This window comes from Dipteris shenzhenensis, chromosome 21 (genome assembly GCF_047967505.1).
Source record: "Dipteris shenzhenensis isolate YYH24624 ecotype China chromosome 21, Dip_SZ_1.0, whole genome shotgun sequence".
In the NCBI taxonomy this organism is placed as follows: Eukaryota; Viridiplantae; Streptophyta; class Polypodiopsida; order Gleicheniales; family Dipteridaceae; genus Dipteris; species Dipteris shenzhenensis.
The window spans coordinates 25,386,399-25,409,032 of NC_141616.1; the positions used below are offsets into that span (position 1 = coordinate 25,386,399).

General features: G+C 45.5%; 1 protein-coding gene across 1 annotated transcript; it reads right to left on the bottom strand.

Annotated features, from left to right (window-relative positions):
• Positions 1-15,286: 15,286 nt before the first annotated feature.
• LOC147888681 (UDP-glycosyltransferase 85A1-like) lies at positions 15,287-16,084 on the bottom strand. The gene has a single exon (XM_087392345.1). The coding sequence runs from the start codon at positions 16,082-16,084 to the stop codon at positions 15,287-15,289; it is 798 nt and encodes a 265-aa protein (XP_087248471.1).
• Between the last annotated feature and the right edge of the window lie 6,550 nt (positions 16,085-22,634).

A 22,634-nucleotide genomic window follows, 5' to 3' on the forward strand; every position in this document is an offset into this window, starting at 1 on the left:
GACTCCTCAACCTCATGGCAGATCTGACAGCGTCCGTCCTGGCCTATCTGTCTCAACCAGCTCCCCACCGGAAGACCTTTGTGGGCGAGAAGCCACAGGAAGTAGGAGATCTTCCGCGGCCGCCAGCTCTCCCACAAGGCCTTCCAGAAGGCCTGCAAAAAGAATCTGGAAATACCCTGTGCATACCAGTTGGGCCGCTGGGTGGGGGGGCGGCTCTGCATCCTCCCAAGAACTCGCCTGCCCAAAGTCGTGCTGTAGGCAAAGAAGGAGGTCGGCCCCTGTCCTGTCACAATCTCTAGCCAACTCCACTCTCCTGGGTCCCAATCAAGCTCTGACAAGGCCCACCCCTCCCAGAGCCAGAGTCGCCAAAGCTGCATCTGATCCTGCTCAATGCTAGGATCGGTACGCCAGACCTTTCCCAAAAGGCCTACGACCCGAACCCTCTGCCATGGGAGTAGGGGGTCGATGAGTGAATCCTCTCTCTTGAGTCGTCCATCCCCCATAACCGCGAAGAAGGAAATAGAGGAGTCGTCCATATGTCCTGCGACCACCAGTGGGATGCCACGGGGGGTGAACTGTCCCAACCAACGGTCGTCACCAGGCGTGAGGATCTGAGGCTCAAGTGGAACCAACCAATCAGTTGGGATCGCGCCGTCGATCTCCGTGCATCTCGCCTGGGCTCCACGTGCACCTCCAGCTGCGTCTGCGAGATCAGCCATCTCCAAATGTCTGTACATGTCCCTCCAAACTCGAAGGGACCAGGCTGGCCCCCTCATCCAGTCATCCCACCTGATATGTGATCTCTCCCCCAACTGAAGGCCCTCGGCATCTCTGACCTGATCATTCCAAATAAGCGACTGGCGATCGATCTCCTCCTAACAGCGGGGAGGGGAATGAATGAGACTGAGGCGGAGCCGCCTCCAAACCATGAGGAGGCTATGAACGAGTGGGGAACGGGGCTGAGTGAGCGGGGCCGAAATGAAGATCCACCTGAGGGACGGGAGCCACTCTCCACCTCGGCGCGGGACACAAGAACCGACCCCCTGCTGAAGTAGCATCTTCCACGTCTGCCCCCCCGGGGTCAAACCGCGGATGACTAACTTGCCTAACAAGGCCTGACTCTGCAGCTCTGGATCGATGACCCCCAGGCCTCCCTCAGCCTGCGGAAGAATGACTGTCTGCCAAGCAACCCTGGCTCTGGTATCTCTGAGGCCATCCTCCCCGGACCAAAGGAAGTTCCGAACCAGCCTCCTAAGCTGTGCCACGTTGGATCTCGAGAAACACCAACAGGAAGCCACATACCAAGCCGTGGCAAGGAGGACTTGGTTGACTACCAAGGCACGACCTGCAAGGGAAAGCTTAGCAGTGCTCCAGAAAGCCAGCTTCCGTCGGATGGAATCTAGCACCAGGAGAAACTGCTGAGCTGGCGTGATGTCCAGGCCGACCTGAAAACCCAGGTATCTAGCTGTCTGTCCCCGCGGGATCCACCTGAAACCCAAAAACCTCCCCCACTGAGAACGCGCCTCGGGGTCTGTGAGAAAACCAACTGATTTGTTCCAGTTGAGTTTCGCACCAGCAGCCGAACAGAAGACCTCAAGGGCCATCCTCACCCTCTCCAGCATCAACTCATCGTCCTGGACATACAGGGCTGTGTCGTCCGCGTACTCCGAGTCCAAGAGCTCCGTGTCCTCCCGGAGGGGAAGGCGAACACCCCTGATCCCTGTAGACCTCGCCCGAAGGTAGTAAGTCATAGCCTCGGCAAAGAAGAGAAACAGGTAAGGAGCAAGGGGGCAGCCCTGACGCACTGATCTCTCCAAGCTAAAACGCTCACCCATCCTGCCTCCAATGATGACTCTGCTAGAAGCTGTCCTGTACAAAGCTGAAATACCCTGAATCCAACCTGCTGGGAAACCTAGCCGCTCCAGAGTCCCCTCCAGAAAGGACCAGTCCACTCGATCGTAGGCCTTCTCAAAGTCGAGAAGTAGGATGGCAAGGTGTGATCCGCTATGCTGAGCCCACTCCGCCACCTCTGAAAAGGTGAAGACATTATCCAGGATACTGCGATCCTGGACAAAGCCTATCTGAGTGTCATGAATGAGGTCTGGAAGTAGAGGCCGAACTCTGGCGCTGATCATCTTGGCGAGGATTTTGTAGGCAGTGGTAAGGAGAGTGATCGGGCGCCACTGACGGATCTCCTGTCTATCTCCTCCCTTCGGGATGAGGCAAATCAGTCCCGAGGAGAGGCTCTCTGGCATATAACCGTTGTTGAAAATCCTCTGAAGAGCTGCTAGGAGGGGCTGATGAATCTGGTCCCAGAAGGAGGTGAAGAATGCCCGGGATAGCCCATCCTCACCTGGGCACTTCTGTCCATCGATGGCCATCAAGGCCTCCAGCATCTCATCCATGGTAAACGGTGCCAACAACGTCGCCTGCATGCTAGGCTGGACCAAGGAAGGAGTGTGCCTCCACACCTCCTCACGGGCACGACGAGTACGAGGAGAGCAAGCGGCTCCTGCTGGAAAAGGGTCCTGTAGAAGTCGGTGGCCAACCCCAAGACCACTCCCAGATCCGTAACGATGTGTCCCTCCGCTGTCCTGAGACTCCGAAGCTGATCACCTACAGCTCTCTGGCCATGTGTCCTGAAGAACTCCCTGCACATCCGGTCACCCTTCCGAGCCCAGAAGGAGAGAGAGGCGTGATAGGAAAACTCTGAGCGACGCTGGAGTGTCTCCTCAAGAAGGGCTCTGGCTCGAAGGGCCTGGATCCGAAGCTCCTCCGAGCGCGGGGATGCCTGCTGGAGTCGCTGAATGGAGGCGAGGTCCCTCCGAAGAGCTCTCTCTCTACCCCACCACTCCTGTCGAACCTGTAGGGCTGCGAGCTGGCAGATCTGGCTGGACTCCTGCAAAGCCTGCGCCACCGAATCAACTAGATCCACGCACTCGCCCCAGTCTCTGTCCCAAAGACTGCAAATACTGATGCGCACGTCCTCCCTTGAGAAAATGGAGTCGGGAATCCGGCATGAGCGGGGGGGAAGGGCCTGAGCTGCCGAATCTAATGATAAGGGCACAGGCGCATGGTCGGAGAGTGTCGTCCCTAGAACTATACCGGCCTGACCGCCTCTGCTGATGGCCCAATCACTAACATAAAATCTATCCAGCCTCTCCAGGAGTCTGCCTCCTTCCCTACAGAAGCCCCACGAGAAGTCCAAGCTCCCGTGCCACCGCCGGAAGGACGGGTCTCGCCAACAGTCCCTTCCTCCTGTCGCAAAGATAAAAGAGTCCCAAGCGGACTGCTCTGCCTAAGACATACCTGTAAACTCCGGTCCTCTGCCCTGCTAGTCCTCCAAGGTCTCCATATTGTTGAAGTCACCTCCAACAATCCAGGAATCCATGTCTGGGAGAATCCCTGTAAGTGTCCTCCAGAAGGTGGCTCTACAACGGAGATCTGTGGGAGCATAAATGTTGAGGATTCCAACTCTGGAGCCCTCCAATTCCAGGCCTACCCAAAGGGCACGACTTGGTATCAACGTGCCATGACCGAAAACTCCCTAGGCTAGCTGCTCTCCCACGGAAGTACAGACACCACCACTCCTCCCCAGTGCGCCGATCGAGGGCTCCCAATAAGTGTGAGAGTGACCAGGGAGAATCTTCCCGCATCTACGGGAGTGAGCCGCCGAAAGCTTGTGCTCCTGGAGCAGAAGTACATCCAAACGACCAATCACTGCTGGCTGAAGTTCCTGTCTCAAAATGAGCTTCCTAGGACCACGGGTGCCAGAAGAGTGAAACCCGTTCACATTCCAGGATACGAGGTGTAGGCTCATGGTGAGGACTGGGAGGCTGCGAACAACTGTCTGCTCGTGGTTGAAGTCGAAGAAGAAGCTGACATTTCGGAGTGTAGGCGCTGGCGCTTATGGGAAGGTTTGGAGGGGGAAGCGGGGTCGTCCTGCCCGTCCTTCAACACCTTCAGCAAAGGCGAGAGGCCTTTGGTACCATGAACGAAAGCTTTCTCGAGCCAACTCGAGATCTCTGAGGTGGACATCCCATAGAAGGCACGGAGTTTCTGAGGAGTCCAGGATCTGCTGACATCTTGGGGGAGGGGCCAAGACAGGGGGGGCCTGAGGATCACAATCAGTCTGAATCGTTTGGCGGTGCAGCGCCACCGCAGGCGCACGTCACCCTTGGACCACTGAGTCTCGAGAAGCTGCCCACCGGACGGGCCTATCCAGGAGCAAACCTGAGCATGCGTCTGCTCCCTGAGAGCCTCCCAGACCGAGTCGTCTGTCCAGGTCTCGGTGCCGTCGCTAAGGAACGTGAAAGCAAAGCTAGGGCCATCCCTAGGGGCCAAGGCGGCTATCTTCCCATCCGCCCCTTTGCGGAGCAGGAAGATACTGATGTCGAGGCAAGCAGGGAAGGTCCCGAGGTCGGCCACATCCAAGTAGTCCCAGGGGCCAAATCTGTAAAAGTCACGGGGGAGCTCTCTCTCCTGAAGCTGAGGCCCGTCAGAGTCTGCCACTGAGGGGCTAGCGGACAGAGAAGCCTGCTCCGGTGGTGGTGTAGACTCAGGGTGTCCTGCCAGCGGAGGGGGAGGGGGAGGAGGCTGGGGAATAGGCAGCTCAGACTCCTCAAGGGCGGCTAGCGAAGGAGAAGAAGGAGGGGGAGCGGGGGCTGCCCTCGGCTGAGGAACCGTCAGTGCAGCTAGCTCTGCGGGAGAGCTGAAAGAGGCAGGGGGGGGGGAGGGATGGGGCTGCATCTGGATCTGGGGCTGATAAGGAGGGGGAGAAGACTGAGGAGGACGAGGGGGCTGAAGCTGCGGGTCGGGAGAAATGGGGTGCAGTTGGGGGATGGGCTGGGGCTGAATGGGGAGAGGCTGGGGAGAGGAAGAGAGGGGGACCTGAGGCTGTGGAGGGCAGGCTACCATCGAAGAAGATGCTCTCCCATGTCCCTGGGGCGGCTGCCTGTCGGGTCTCTGAGGGGTGCAGCTACAGGCTGGGTAACCTCTGCCTCCTTGCCTTTATCAGAAATCTTCTTGTTCTTTCCTCTTTTCCTTCTAACCTCAGTCCAGCCGCCAGCTATCTCTGGTCCGGGCTCCGACTGCCTCTGCTCCTCCTGGCGTGGCTGCCCGGAGGGGGGGGGAGGGGGCGGAGAGGGGGGGGGCGGGGGAGGCCGAGAAGAGCTGGCGAAGCGTGGGCAAACAGCCGCCAGGTGCCCAAAGCCGTGACACCTCAGACACTGTCCTGGCTGTCCGGTGACTACCATGCTCTGGGTGATGCTGCCGGTACCTGTCACGATCTCGATCACTGCCGGGAGAGTCGCAGGATCCGCCACAGCCACACGGACTCGGGGGGCTCCTGCCGTTAGTCACCGCATCGGCGAAAGTATCGTGCATAACCCAGCCGAAGTGGGAGCCCAGGTCCCTAATAATCGACCGCAGCTCAGCAGCAAGACCAGGAAAAACTAGCGTCACTGGATGGCGAGGTATACGGAACCGAGCATCAAAATCTGCTGCGCTGAATCCACGGTACCACGGGACTATCATGATAATCTTTCCATCCACTGACGTGGGGGAGCCAGCAATCAGGTTGCTCGCAGCTTTCGCATTGGAGAGTTTAAGCTAGAAGATGCCCCTTCCCATAAGGGCCACCTCCTCAATATGGCCGTCCTCTAGCATGAGAGTGGACTGGAGCCAGTCCCTGATGGCTGATCTGGAGGGGGAATGTCCAATGACTCTGCCATAGACAGAGGTAAGGGCAAAGTCATTGGCAACCTCCTGAACCCGAGATGATTGTTGCTCTGTCAGGATGACGCGGTAGGCATCTGGAGAGGGAGGGACCGTCTGGGCCTCCGGTTCCGGGCAGGGAGCCGCCATACCGCCTAGACAAACTGCAAGGCTTCCGATGAGGAAGAGGCTGCCACCCAAAAAAGGGGGGGGTAGAAGTGGGAGGGTGGAGCCTGGGTGTGGCGGGAACAGAGGTGGCGCGGGGTGGAGGCGTGGAGGCGGGGAACGGGTGAGGTGGGGAGGCGGGAACGGAAGCGGGGGCGAGGGAGAGGTGGAGCGGGGCGAGAGGGCGGACGGGGGGTGGGGGGAAGGGACGGACGGAGGGGCGAGGTGGAGCGAATGGGCAGGGGGGGGCGAGGGTGAAGGCGGGAGGGGGAGGCGGGGGTGGACCGAGAGGGCGGAGAGGCGAGAGGGGGCGGGGGCGGGAGGCGAGGGGTGAGGGGGCGGAATGGGAGGCGGGGGTGAGCGGAACGGTGGAGGGCGGGGTGGAGCGAGGGGGTAGCGGGGTGGAGCGGAAGGGGTAGCGGGGCGGGGGTGAGCAGAGCGGTAGCGAGGGCGGGGGTGGAGCGTGGTGAGGGGGGGCGGAGCGAGGCGGGGGTGAGGTGGGGAGTGAGGGGTGAGGGCGAGGGGGGCTGCGGTGAAAGGGGGGGAGAGATGGAGGTGTGAGGGGGGGGTGAGGACGGAGGGCAGGGGTGAGGCGGAGGAGGGGCGGGTGTGGCGAGGGGGGGCGCGGTGGCAGCAGCGGGTGAGGGGAGGTGAGGGCGGAGGGGTAGGGGCGGGAGAGGGCGAGGCAAGGAGGGGCTAGGGGGAGGTAGAGGTACGGAGGGGGAGGGGAAGCTCGTAGGAGCTCGAAGACATTGAGCATGAATCACTTTCCCATCATTGCAAGAATACAACACATGTTCCGATGCAAATCCATAGCGGATAGAGATGACTTGCAGGGTGAGAAGATACCAGTAAAGGTCTTGAGACACTTTCCCATCATTGCAAGAATACAACACATGTTCCGATGCAAATCCATAGCAGAGTTGATGACTTGGCATGCATCTCATCGGTCCACTGATGACACATTGAGGATTCCCATGGATTGTGTAGCTTGGAAGCACATAGACAATCAGTGGCTAGACTTTGCGAGGGAGCCACGCAACTTACATCTTGGACTCGCCATGGATGGCATGAATCCTTTCAGGTTATGCTCGGCATCTTGGTCGACATGGCCCATAGCCTTGGTGAATTACAATATCCCACCATGGCTAATAATAAAGAAGGGACACCTCATGCTTGCACTACTTGTGCTAGGGAAGTACAAGGCCAAAAATATGGACATGTACATGGCACCTTTGATAGAGGAGTTACAGATCTTATGGAGAGGAGTGCGGGTCTTTGATATTTCCAGAGCTCCTAGACATACATACTAACACATCCATGCATGCATGCAGGACTTGTTACAAGTGGGTACCATGCTTGTCCTATTTGTGGACGAGGTTTGAAATCACTTGCACGATACTCCAAACATATGAGGAAGAATTTTTATGAAGGTTATGCTCGATACCTTTCGCTAGACCATCTCGCACGTGGAGGTCAGCTTGATCCACCACCACCATATTTGAAAGCAAGTGACTGGATTCAAGCTTGGAGGGCGAATGGAGATGAACCTCCTCATGGTCTGAAGAGGCTATTGATCTTTCATGAGCTTCCTTATTGATATCAGTTACAAATCAATCATCTCTTGGATCCCATGCATATCTTCAAGAATGTGGGAGCTACTATTTGGGCACACTTGGTTGGTTCCAAAGACTCGAGAGGAGTGCGAGAAGACTTGTGTGCTATGCCAATAGTATGTCTCGTTTGTGGCCCCAAGTGCGTGCTTCGGGAAAATTTATCCTCCTGAAAGGTCGGTATGAGAAAAAACACTCTCTGTAAAATGTTGCTATAGGAAACTGTCTCAGTGTCACTATATAGCGACCATTCACAAGTCTAATAAGTGTCGCTATATAGCGACCATTTACAAGTCTGATAAAGGTCGCTATATAGTGACATTCTTTAAACGTCGCTATATAGCGACATTTACCTAAAGTCGCTATAGCGACCCTTAACGAATCCCGCTTTTATTATCGACAATTAGCATCCCACGCACGCTAATCTGCGGTCCTTAAGCATCATAATAGGACCTGTGTGTAGTAGTGAATCATTGGCTGAGATAGTCTTAGAGAAGGCCATCAGCCAAATTGTTTCTATCCCTTCCTAGACACTTTTAAGGTCAAAGAGTTTAGGGTTAGCCTTAAACCAAGAGGTGGTCTTTTGTCCTAGGCCAAAGTGACACTTGAGGAGCAAAGGCTTGTGGTCAAAGAGAAAAAGAGAAGAGAAGACCTAGGTCTAAATGACTTACTAGCTCTTCAGAAGCATAAACCCTATCCAATCTAGCCTCTCTTCTATTGACACCAACTTGATTGTTGGACCAGGTAAAAGAACCTTTCATCCCCATGTCAACAAGGCTTAGGGCTCCTTCCATATTCTCCCATGCAATGAGTTGACTACCTCTGATTACAGTACCTTTTCCAAGCCATCTATCAGTGGAGTTCTCCACCATGTTGAAATCCCCTACCACAAAACACGTGTTGCCTACATGAAGTAAAGATTCCCAACAGACCTTCTTGTCTTGTATATTGTTAGGGGCATACACTAAAACCACAATGAAAGTTTGACCCTATAAAGAGCACTTGAGCATAATACATCTGTGTAATGCATCAAGTTCAACACTTAAAATTCCATGGGCATAATTAGAAAGTATCCCAACTGCCACACCACCCTTTCCCTCCTCATGCTGGGTGTAGAACCAGTTGCTTCTCTTATCAACAGTTTTAAGTCTATTTTGAAGAGAGGCTCCAAAGGCTTTGACCTCTTGTAAGGTAAGAAATGTAGGAGAAATATTATTGACTCTCAACCAGTAAGCTACCTCTTCTCCTCTACCAGAGTCAGTGAGACCTCTGACATTGAGGGAGAGAATGGCTATTGATTTATTTACCATTCTGTCTAGTCCCCTTTTTGGCCCTGGGGTTGGGGCTATTGACTTGGGAGGAGGCACCTTTGCCTTGAGAGAGATTTCTCTTACTTTGCACTTGATTAAAGGTCTTTCCTTGTATGAGAATATCCTTTTCACCAGCACTAACAATGTCTTGGTCATCTTCTAAGTCCTCCTCACTAAGTCTGGAACAGGTCATCTCATCATCTCTATTGATGTCCTCTTCAAAGGTTTTTGACCAACCTAGCTCTACTTGAGCATCCAAATCCATATTTTGATTTTTTTAAATCCACTCTTCTGTCTCACAATTAACCAGGGCATCAAAGGTATTATTCAAGACTAGAGAGTCATTTGTTTTCCCTTTACCTTTGTCCAGAGAGGGTTTGGGCTTGGCAACACCTTCACTCAAAGGAAGGAAATTCTCAATAGTGACAGGGATCTTGGGAATCCATTTCTCAGTCTGTTTGGTGTTATTAGCTACAGGAAGATCCTTGGGCTTGGGTTTAGCTCTCCTCTATGGGCATTTTTTAACTGCATGACTTGCCAGTCCATAGAGGAAGCATGAATTTGGCAGATTCTTATAAAGGAGGGGGTGTTCTCTGTATATGCTGCCATTTCTATTCACCATGACCAGAGTGATGGGAAGATCCTCTGCAATATCCATTTTAATGAACTCCTGATGGTTAGCTCTAGGATTTATAAAGTTTTCTTTCTCAAGACCCACTATCTCACCTAGACCACTGCATAGGGAGGCAACTTGGTTGCAGAGGGACATAGGAGGATCTAGCAATTCTACCCAAACAGGGGTAATAGTGGACCTAGGCAGGTCAGGGTTAATGTTATGCTTCCACCTCTCTAGGTAGAGAGGTTGGTGTCTAATGGTCCAAAGAGTACAGTTAAGGGCTTTGGAATCCATACTAGGGGACTCAAAGAGGAAGACAAAAAATCCCTTTCTCAAAAACCTCACATTAGTGACATTAATGCCTTGTCTCACCCAATTGGTTCTCACCCAATTCTCAATAAAGACTAAGGGGGGTTTGGGCCCAGGGAGGAAGCCTATAAATGCATGGGTGCTAAGCCAGTCTATAGAATAAGAGAGAAGGTCCTCGTTTACAAAGGCTGCAACTTGCTTACCTCTTGTAGAACCTTGACTTTCACCAAGAGAAGTCTTTTTCTTAGCAGTGCACTTTCTTCCTTCGAATGGGTTGCTGGTGGCGGGGGCCTATGGGTCTTCCTTTTCGGTCTCACAGTGAAGATTCCTTGCGCTTCTTTCTGTTGCTTCACCAACTCTGCTTCCTTTATCAGTTCTAGAACCCTTCTCTATACTTTTGAGCTACAGTCACATAAGATACCGTGGCCCCTCCCCTCCCATCGACTTGGTTAGCTGACGGTGTTTGTCCATTCTTGCCAGGTGGTAAAGGATCGTTGATCGAAATGGTAGATGTTCTGATGCGACTCACGGACGCTCTACCTCTATTCAGAAAAGGTTCAGATGCCCAAAAGAAGACAAAGCCTTCTTTTCACCAAGTTCAAGGAAAATGTCATCACTTGGCAAATCAACAGACTGGTCTTAGTAAGGTCGAAGAGTGATGTGACAGTCCATTTGTCGAAGAGAGTGATGTGATAGTCCATTTCCATTCTCATCCTCCCTCATTTCGTCCAGGTCCTTTCCATGGCTTGTTGCACTATAGTTTGGCGTGAGTGGTGTGTGAGGAAATCTAGCTTACAGGTCTCCATGTCCATCTCCATCACCATCTTCCATCCTCCTCTCCTCTTTTTTCACCACTTCATCGACCTCTCAAAGCCAAATGAGCACTTATTGTTGAGAGCACTCGAAATATGTTGCTGGAATCACAACTGTTGGAATAAATGGGTGGTGAAGCAATACTCACAGCATTCATTCTCCCCAAAGAAGCATATGTAAGCATTGCTATGTAGCTAGGATTGATGCCTACTATGGCAACATATGCAACAGAGGTGAAAATAGGAGTTTTATTGATAGTAAAGATGTAAATGTAGTAGTAGAAAAGTTGTATTGATAGTTGAGTTACATGTCAAAGACAATGAGTTTGCAATGGGTGTCGTCCTAGAATTGTATGTAAAGGTTAAAGGTGAGATCTCAGCCAAAACATTAAGTTAAGAGCTCTCAACTTTAGCAGTCACTCTGGCAATGGGTTCATAGCGAAGGGTGTGAATGATTTTATAGATGCATAGTGCACCATCCAAAACCTTATCACTCTAGACCAACCAATATGTGATGATAGATATGATCTCCTACATTTTTGTTACAAGCCAAAATGGGGGACTGGATAACTAGCTGCAAGACAAAATGTCATAGAAGTTGAGAAAGTCATCCCAACAAGTGAAGGTGTAATCTGTAGTTCCAATGGACCAAGGAGTTGGCTGAGGCATTTCATATTGTCAAGAAATGAGCCATTGAAATGCCTATTCTACGACAACTAAGGTGGGATATTAGATTTCATGTCCATTTTGATGCATTTGGCTATGCCATTGGAGTTATCCTAGCTCGACCAGAAGGCAGACTGGATTACCTGGTCTACTATGTAAGCAAGCTAATGACACACCAGCTTAATGCAACTATAGTACTACCGAATGGGGATAATTGGTATGGTATATATAGTGTACATAAATTTTGGCATTATTTACTTGTTGGGAATCAATTCATTCTCACTTGGTGCTCATCGAAGTTGCTAATGTTTAGCTCTTTCCTAGCAGAATTGCAAACCCTTGTACCTCTAAAATCTTTTTTGCTGGGTAGAGCACATATTTCATAAGAACTCATCTAGCTTATTGTCTGTCACATGAGGGTATTGGGTCAAGTCTCAATCACAATGATAGTTTCATTGAGTATTACTTACATCTCCATGCTTTATACAATTCAGATCCACTTTATGCATGAAAGAAATGCAATCAACCTAGAAGACTTTACAAGGCTAGAATTTACTTTACTGTAGGGCTTCAGCTTGAGATTATATGGTGAAGATTAGTATTTAATGGATGGGTCTCGTATGTGCATTTGCCATGGCAATACTACTAGTGGTTTAAAGGATTAAAGGGAGGAAAGTTAAGGAGGTGCCAAAATGCAATTTTGGGGGGGAAAACCCAAAACTTTGCTCTATTACCGCAAACGATGGAAACAGAGTACTACTAGTTCAAGTCTTGAATCATGCTCTATCTTGCTCACGAGTCTTGCTCACAAGTCTCCTCACGAGTACTTGTCTGTCACATCTCTAATTTTGAGTCTCGGTCACGAGTACTTGTCCGTCTTGCTACTGGGGAAATTGGAGTAGTGCTTGGAAACTATACCTGCATCTCCAGCTAGCATCCCAAATATCATGTTCCCATGTGTTGCAATCCACCCTTACCCGTTCCTAAAATTGCATCCTTTGCATATCTCGTTACCATGTGGATGGCCAACAATTGCAACACACCCTTTGAGTTGGATGTATAAGCTTGGTCGGTAGCCCATCGCTTGGCTTGTTTCATGCAATAGACACGTCTGTAGTTCTATTGCATGGCTGTGTGTAAGAAGATTGCGAGGAGGTGGAGACATTTTATCGGTGGGCAGCCACATTTGGAACGACCAATTTCCCTTTTCCTTGCGCTCAGATTGTGAGTAGACATATTTTCCATTCGAATATTCTAGCATTGTAAGTTCTAAGGTTCCATATAGTATTAATATATTCTATTTTGGCTTAATCCCTTCCTATGTATGAACCGGCTTATTGTTGATGGTGAGGCTATGGGAACGAGAGAAAGGAGAGGTCTTTTTGCAACTCAACATTTTTTAATTTCCCCAAAAGAAAGGAACTTCTATTGTTTAGCTTTCTTGCTTTTTGTATAATTTGTATGTGTTGTCCTCACCAATAGTTTCACAACAAATGAGCAGGATGACAAAATTTATAAGAGTTTTCAAAAGGAAATGTTTATATGGTGGGTGAATAGAGGGTAAAGGGGGGGGAAGGGGGGGGGACAAGGGGTTTTCTTATTCTAAAAACTTGAGAGCTCCGATAGATGCATCACTTGTGTAGTGTTTTTTTGTTAAATATTACGAGAGAGAGAGAGAGAGAGAGAGAGAGAGAGAGAGAGAGAGAGAGAGAGATGTGAAGTACTCTTAGGTAGAACAAGTGAGCCTTCTCTATTTAAACATACATTTAGTAAAATATTTATGCCTATGTTTATGATTCTATGCCTATTTATGCCTATATTTATGTCTATGTTCATGATTCATGCCTATATATGTTTATGATTCATGCCTATTTATGTTTATGATTCTATCTATGCCTATGTTTATGCCTATATATGTATTCTAGTCTTTGATAGCATGGATTTTTGTATTCTATGCATTAGCTTAAAGCATCTACAAGCTATAATTGAACATTCAATAGTCTAGCCTACTCAGCTATGCACTTACAAGATGAACAATGACCAATCAGCTCAAATAGGTACATATGCACTATGGAGGTCATACAATTAACCTTTGGCAATTGCTTCTATTTGCATGCGAGCGGTTCACACAAGTGGATATGCCACTTGAAAAGTGGTATGGAGAATAGGCAATAACCTTTGTAGAGGTGAAGGAAAATAGAGATTGCTTAGGTTGCTTTGAGCGCAAGGCTGATATCATTGGCATGGTAGAAAGTTTCTTTGAAAGTGCCTCAAGCGTTAGTGTCAGATGGTGCAGCAGCAACATTTACATAAATATTAGTCTCTTTTTAATAATCTACTCATTTATTATAATTTTTAATTAGTACTTAATTTATTGGTGGGAGAAGTTATCCGATCAAGTACTCATCAGATAAACACGCCACTTTGCATGCAATTCAATAACACCTACGTTGAGGTGCGTGCAAAGTATTGTGCCCATCGGCTATGCTTTGCATGGTATATCACGCATTAAACACCATTTGTGCCTTAGTGTCATACACAACCCTAAAAAAAATGGTCCTAGGTGTGTTATTCAAACAAGTACTTATCAGATGGGGGCTCCACTTTGCACGCAAGTCAAGTTCAACTAGCTGAGGTGTGTGCAAAGTATTGTGACCATCAGATATGCGTTGCATGGTCGATCACGCATTATACACCGTTTTTCCCCTAGTGATATGCACAGGATGAATGGATCTACATGTTTGCATAGTAATTGTGTATTCATTCAAATCTTGATAGCATGCTATGGGTAGAATCTTTGCTTAATGTCTCTTAGGCGATGAGAGATTAGAGGGTGAGGGCCTAGAAGGCAGAGGGAAGACTTAGTATGTCTTTGAAGCTCGTATGCAAGTTACTAGAAGGTGGATATGGTAAACTTGTTGAAACCTTCATGGTGGAGACATGGACATCCATTGTTGAAAGGAGTATACGATATCACCATAAGATGCCTACTATGGAACATAAGAAATTTCATGAGACATCACATAACAAGACAAGCATGAACTATGGAACTTAAGAAAAGTTCATGAGAGAAATTAACTTGGGGCTATAAGAAGAGGAAAAAACCCATGAGCTTAACCCACCAAAAAGTTTCAATGCCATGGTTCACATATGTGTTTGTGTATACGTGTTTCTATATGCACGTCGCGTGAGCTTTAGGTAGATTTGATTAAGGATTTTCTGCCTAGTTTACCTAAGTAATGCCACATGGTTAATTAAATGGAATTTTTAATTTTTAATGTATTGGGAACAAGGTAGCATTTCTACTATACTTAACATGGTGAGGCCGAGTTGTTGTAGATGTGGGCACATGTTAAAGCTCCAAGGCATTCCCCATCATGTCTAGTAAATTAATGATTGATCTCAACTTTAATCCACTCATTCTTCCTTAAAGTTTTCATATTCAATTGTGAACCCTTGGTGTGGGATGCACAACATTGTTGTCCCTTTATGTTTTGCACTAGACTATAAGAAATATGACAAAGATGTATGCTCGCATATGATATATGCTTTATGTGAATGCTAGTATATTCTTTATGCTTCTATGATTGCCTATGTTTATGCTAGTGTAAGTATTATGGTGCCTCTTTACCAATCCTATGTAAATGCCTATGTATGCCTATGTGAATACCTACTAGTTATGTATGTCTATGTGAATGCCTCTGTATATGCTTTATGATTTATGCTTTATGCTTGCTCTATGCTTGTACGCTTTCCTATGTTTATGCTAGTGTAAGCATTATGGCATCTGTTTGTTAATCCATTTGGATTTCTATTGATTGTGATTGCATATAATAGGAGCAACACAAGAGGGGGAGACCAAGAGGGAGCAAGACAAAGAATGGGAATTTCATATGCTTGTGTTTTCTCGCCCTCTCTAGGAGAATACTTGTTATTATTTTGCTAGTTGATAGTGAGTGTTCATGGGAACCAATAAACTATATGCAATGAACTTGCAACATTTTCATTTTGAGCTATAAAAAAGAATTTCTCAATCTTGTAAACTTTGGATATTTTAGGCAAGTTAGGTGCCGAAAAATTCTACAAATTCTGAAAAATGGTTTCTTGTGAAGACTCATAGTCGCATTCGACCTCTGCTCTGCCCACCTCGGACAACCCCAGCATCGGTACCCCCATCCATAAACTCTCCATCGTCGAATTCCACCCGCAATGCGTCAGAAACCCCCCCACCGCTGCATGCCCCAGCACTCCCACCTGAGGCCCCCACGACACTATCAGGCCTCTCCCCTTGGTTCTCGATTGGAAGCCTTCCGGCAACATGTCCGAGACCGAGCCCTTCACTGCATCGGAACGGATTACCCACATGAAGGCCGGCTGCCCACTGGCCTCCAACCCGAATGCCAACTCCAAGATCTCCTCGGGCGACAAGACCGGATTGCTGCCGAATGCCACATACATCGCGGAAGAGTCAGCTTGCGTATCTAACCAGCTCGAGCATTCCGGCTTGGTTGGATTGCCATCGTTGTTGGAGTCGAAAGGCAGTGGACCAATGGCGTAAGCTGAGATTCCAGCATCCCGCAAACCGTCGAAGGCATCTTTCTCTAAGTCATATACAGAGTGGATAAGGACCCTTTCAGCTTTCCTGGCGCAAGAAGCAGCCTTGAGAGATGCCAGGAAGACAGGATCCGAAAGGTCAGCAACACGTAACTCCAAGGGGATGTCTTCTACAGGGAACCGAGGAAGCACCGGGATACAGTCGACGAAGACTGGGTTCTCGCTTTTCCAGGGCAGACTCGCACCTAGGAAGTGTAACAAGGAACAAAAAGTTATGATGGGCGGGGGAGTAACACGTGAAGCAACACTAGAGGAAGAATTCATTACCGGTGACGCCGACGTGTCCCTTTTACAGAATCTCAGGGAGAGCTAAAATCGTAGAGTAAGAGGTGGCAGTCATGGTCCAGAAGTCGTCGACTGTGGGGGAGCGAAGCTGATGGGCGACGTCTTGGGGCCAAGCCATAAAAGTGTGGGAGACGATACAGGAAACGGGGTGGTGAAGGAGGAGGGTACGAAGGAGGTGGAGGAGGTTGAGGTGTATGGAGGGAGAGAAAGCGAAGAGATCTTGGTAGTGAGGGAGGGAAGGGGGGAAGCCATGGGGGAGGACGTGGAAGTGGATGGAGGGGTGAGAAGAACGGAGCTTGTTGGCGTTGGAATGGAGAGAGTAAGAGCGAGCGAAGCAAACAATAACGACTTCTAAGCCACAAGAGAGAACGGTGGCATTGGCACCAACACCATACATGGCTTTCATTCCATCTTCTCCTTGCACATTCGCTCGCACCTCTCATGGCTCATATAAAGGCCGTTACTCAGCCCTCTCGTGTCACTTCGATGTCCTGAAATTTAGGCTCCCTATCTTCACACTCATTTCCATGTTTTGAGATGCAAAAAGCGTGAGTGTCTTCTTTTTAATTGGCTCGGAAAACCGTTTTGCCCTAGCACCACTTTAGAGCCTTGAACCTCCTTCCAAGAAAGGTGCTATCATCATCACCAATCTCTCATCATACCATGCCTACCCCAAGCCTATAGTCTCAAGAGATGAAAAGAAAGATGCTATCATCAACAATCTCCACTCCTACCATGTGAACCCTTAGAGCCTTAGAAGATCCTCCTTTCAAAATACAGATTGACAGCTCCTATCATTATCAATCTCTAAGCAAGCCATGTGATCCCTTAGAGCCTTACAGGATTCTCCTTTGTCAAATACAAAAAGATAGGTGCTATGTCACCAATCTACCATCATATCATTTGTCAGACTTGTACTTAGAGTTAATACCATCACCACTCTCTTGTCATCATAATTTTTCACTTGCACCCCATACTAGGGCTCCATCGATGCTTAAATATGCTCCACCATTTAGCTTCATTGGCATTTTAGTCTTCATATAGCTCCCATTTATTTTCTATGTGCCACAACTTTTAATCCTCATCATATGTATCTTCATAACTTCATGATTACGCAAAATAATTGAGGATATGTATAGATAATAGCACATACATAGAAACATAATGAGAACCCATAGTTAAAGAGCATTTTGTAAAACATGCACGAGAGTGGGATTATGGGATCTATTTAGGAATAGAAATGTTGGCGGAGTGAGAACTTGGGTGGCTTAAATAGTATTCAAGGAAAACCGAGTTTAATGCAATGTTGTTATAGCTACTCAATTTTTTAGTAGAAGCGAATACAATAAAACTTGTCAATCTTTGTATAGAGAGAACTTCACAAAACTGAATGATTTCTTATCTTTTCTTGGAATGGCTTGGAATGTCCCATTACCCAATCATCTTCTACTGCAAAATGCTTTAGAGTATGTCTTCCATTTTGCTATGCTTCATGCATTCGTGAACAAACATAGTGGGCACTTAGTTGTTGTGCTGCTCAATTTTTTAGTAGAAGCCAATACAATAAAACTTGTCAATCTTTGTATAGAGAGAACTTCACAAAACTGAATGATTTCTTATCTTTTAGTTTTCTTGGAATGGCTTGGAATGTCCCATCACCCAATCATCTTCTACTGCAAAATGCTTTAGAGTATGTCTTCCATTTTGCTATGCTTCATGCATTTGTGAACAAACATAGTAGGCACTTAGTTGTTGTGCATTTAGAAAATCATTGCCCATTTTTTGTATTCACTCTTGTGTGGATCTATTGGATTCAACACAAGCTCTCATAACTTGTTCAAATAATTCTGTGGTTGTGGTATCCATAGTTGTAACTAGGTATGAAATGAAATATATTTACTAATATTAAGCTTCATGGGGATACATGATGAATTAGGCATCGACAAAGGAAGCATATTTTGGGTTAGAAATGTTACTAGAGTATATATATCTTTTTGTTGCCTTTATGAGAAAATAGTTGGTTTGAAAGTGTGAGATCAAATTGCTAGGATGTACAGTCATCATTTTCTTTTCTTCACATGTCTCATTTTTGGCTTTCATTACAATGAACACATGGATGTTTTCTATCTTTTTGACTTTTTGTATGCAAGGTGTTTTTAATCCCAATTTTCAAGCTTGCCCTGTCATCTAGATATCATGGAAGTAGTCTTTGAAGCTTAGGAATGTCCACTACTAGATTGATTATGCTTCCTATAATTCCATCTTGTGAATGCTATTTGAGGAGTAACAAGTCATTCTTCTTTGAAATTTAATTTCTTGTGTTCCATTGGTGATTTTAGTTAAATGATTTAGACTTAATTTATAGTGCACACAATTATCTAGTTTAATTTGGATTGGATGTATATATCTAGGTAGTAGATTTATTCATCTCTATTTCTGTTGATTAGGAGTAGACATATATATCGAGGCAAAAGATTTTTGCATAGTGATTTGAAGCATTTGCAAATCTTGTCATTTGCAGATGGGATGTTTGCTATGTCTTTGTTTATGCACACCCAATCTATCGTAGTCCCTTTGGCATTACGTATTTGCTTCCTAAAACATAGTCTCTCACAAGAACTTTGCACATAGCTTGGCATGTCTTCTATTTTTAGGAAATAGCAATTCACATACTTTGAACTTCCACCAAAGACTTTTCTATATTTTGCTCCATTAATGCTCACATTTTTTGCTCTAGTTCATTTGTATTTTCTATTTTCCATTAATCTATTGCATCTTTTATTTTACTTATAAATATGACATTTGTGGGTGCCATTGATTCTCAAATGTTATATATCTTGTTCTTGGTTGAGGCTTTTGCAAATTTAGTCAAGGTTATTGTTCTTGGAATTTATTGAAGATCTATGTTGTAGCACCTTTTTTTTTTGTCTTGAATGTTTTTTTAAAGCTTGTCAATCGTTTGTGGTTTCCATCGCATTTGTGAACAAATGCTATATTAGGGAATTTGGAAATTTTCAAATAGTTTGGGAATTCCCAATATGGTTAAGATCCTGTTAAGATTTGGCCACATGGTCAAATCTTAACCCTATACTTGAAAGTTGAATCTACCTAAAACACTATACTAGGGTGTCCAAATCCTAACACCTTACTTGAAAGTGGGACTTGGAAAATCCCTAAACTCTCTAATATGGTGTTAACACTATTGGATATTGAGTGAGATTTTAGAACTATTGTGGTTTACCCACTTTTAACATTCCCTCCTAATAGTGCAAGATTTTATTTAAATTTTAAAATTGAGGTAAAACTTATACCTATCTGTAAAATTGGTAGAAAATTTTTTTGGAAGCTAATTTACACATTGTAATATCTAGGGATATGTAGGGGTTTTAAAATGGGAAATTTAAGTTAGCATTTTAAAACATTTTAAACGTTTTTAAATTGAGCTAGGAGCACTCGAAAACGGCCTAGCAATGGTTTTTTTTTGGGACCAGTAAATATACCAAGTTATTTATAGAGTTACCATACAATATAAAAACATATACCACATGGTATAGTCTATATACTATGAGGTATACTTTAAGTATAAAAATAGGAGTCACCATCGCACTATTCCCATCCTCAAAATTGAGGCGTTCCTTGGATCTTGAGTGAGCCAAGAAGGAATTTAAAAAAGGATAACCAAAGATTCCAATCAACCTTGTAAGTTTTAGTTATTCTTTTTTAAAGTACCTACTATCAGTGGTGGGTTTATTTTTGCTAGTCGGTATCTATCCATGCTTAGATTCAAGTGCATGAACATTAGCTTTTTATTTTGTTAGTTGATTTGGGAGATTGGATAGCAGGTGGCTTCATGGGGCTAATGACAAGTGGAAGATCTCTCCTGATTGTGCCTATATAAAGATCTAAACAATGATAATGGTTTAAATATGAAGGCATGTTTCTCTTTATGCAACATCATTTTTATTTAAGAATAATGTAGGACAAATTACAAAACCCTAAAATTAAAACTCTAACATGGTTACTATCTTTGGAAACACAATGTCTATATATATTGGAGAAGTCTCATTTGTAGGCTCATTTGCTAAAGGAGAAACGTGGAGAGCTTGATTACTCAGAGAGGACACGATTGTGGTACTTAATTGCATGATTGCTCTGTGAGGACAATCTTCAGTATTCAAGCATGGCGAGGTAGTCATTTTTTGACTACACATAAAGATTCCTAAAAGATTCCTTTTTCTATCATTTAGAAATGTCCATGGTAAAAGGTTATTGTTTTGATTATGTTTAGTGTCACATGATCATTTGTTCAATAGTGAATTAGTGAGAGCTCATATGCTATAGATTAAGTTGATGTCAAACAAAATGTTAGTGTGTGAATATGATGCATTCCATGAACTTGTTGTGATAAGAAAAGGAGTTTCTTTCCAATGGGGTATAGAGCAACAGGAGTCTTTTCAGCAACTTAAGAAGGCCATGAGTAAGGGCCCAATATTGAAGCCCCTTGATTGGTCTCAAGAGTTTTATGTGAATCCAAGTGTATATTTGCATTCAATTGGTGCTATATTGCTACAAAAAGGAGAGTCAGGTAGAATGCAACCCATCTATTATGCCAACTGACAACTTAGAGAGTTGGAAACAAGGTATGAAGAAATGGAGCAGCAAGCTCTCTCTAGTGTTTTCAGTCAGAAAGTTTCGCTCCTATTTATTACCTCAACCATTTTTCTTCCTTACCTCTCAGTCTGTATTAGCATATTTAGTTCTCAAGCCTAATCCTAGGGGGAGATTTGCAAAATGGTTGTTAAAGCTTCAAGAGTTCTCTTCCTCTTTTGTCACTGAAAATACCACTAGGTCCACTATGGTAGATTTGCTCACAAGATGGAGGGATCTAGGAGAAAAAAGAAATGTAAGGAGAACATTAAAGGTTAAAGGTGGAACTTGATGAGATTCTCTTCCATGTATAGGTCAGAGTCCGCTATGGGGATAAGGATATTAGTAGATCTATAGAGGCAGCACTTGAGGGTGAGGATGCTTCTTCCAAATTTCCTTCCTATAAAAGAAAGATGAAGATCATATCCTAGGAAAGGATCCTATTGCCTTTGTACTCCATGATACCCAATTGTAAAATATAACCTGTATGTCCATCCCTAGAACCAGCCTCCACAATATTATCACAAAAATGACCCAAGTGCTTCACGAACTTGGGTTCCTTGAAGTAAAGGTACTTAATGTAATATACCAAAACTGATATTTTTGTAGACTCGTCAAGTTGACATGGTCTTGTTAAACATATAGAAAATCTTCTCCTCCATATCTAAAAATGGAATCCATGATATGAAATTATGAAATGTAGCTCTTGCTGAACCCATGGAATATGTAACCAAATAGTGATTTAGGGAATGAGGTAGTTTTGAGAGTAGGAGAAGTGGATATGAAATTTCCACTTACCTCTATATATACCCAAAACCTAAAAATAAAAAGGCCGACCCATAACCTAAAAATAAAAATGCCGACCCATAAATCCCAAATATTACTTGAAAAGTCTATACATGGATAAAGTAAAAACATCAAAATAAATTACACTACATTTTCTATGTCCAATTCTTGAAGCAAGAACTTGCAAATGCCAAAGTCCAAAATCCAAAACTTCATGGTTGCACTAGTCAAACACACTTTTTACTACCTTCGATGTTGCAGGATGGACAAAATTGGAACCATGCATGCACTTCTCTATAGGTTTCCAACCTTTTCACCATTTAAGGTAAAGTTGAGGACTTTGACATTGCATCCTCCATGACAAATAGGTGTTGTTGAAATCTCTTAGAGTCCATTTCTATGTGATAGAGGACACATTCTTGACATATGCCTATTCAACAAAAATATATAAACTGACCCTATATTGTCATCATTATTAGACTCGAGGGGAAGCCAATGGCTTCTATTTTCTTCTAGCACCTATATTGGAAAGCTAAATATAATATTTGGCATGATATGTAGTATTTAATAACCGCGTTGTTCTTACATGAATGGCATTGAAAGACAACCATTTTGTTCACCTAACCTAGTTCTCCAATTCATCCCAAGAAATATTTCAAGAGCATTTTCATGGACACACTTGCAAGGCCACATAATTTTTGTTCTATGCATGTGTATATTTTGAAAACAGGAAAGAAACATATGTAGAGGCATAAACCAAGACAACCTTGCTTATTTGGAGCCAAATCTGACCTTCACTGAATCTTGTCAACCTTATCCCTATAGTATTGCAATGTCCTTGAGTCCACCTTGCTACAATGTATGTCTTGAAGTTTTAATGGTGTAATGCTTTAAAAATGGCCATAGCTTGATGCTATATCCTTGGAGTTCTTTAGTGGGACCTCTGAAATAGGACCATTGTCCTTCACACAGCTTCATTTTTGGGTATACCTGGGCTCTTGGAATTATTCAAGAGTGTCTTTTGGTCCATGTTCCTATGTATCCTAAATTTCTAGTGTTCTCTTCTTGAATCCTCTTCTTGAATCATAGTGTTGGC

What these genes read in the sequence shown, in the direction of transcription:
- LOC147888681 (XM_087392345.1), bottom strand. Translation starts at nt 16,084, where the DNA reads ATGAATTCTTCCTCTAGTGTTGCTTCACGTGTTACTCCCCCGCCCATC.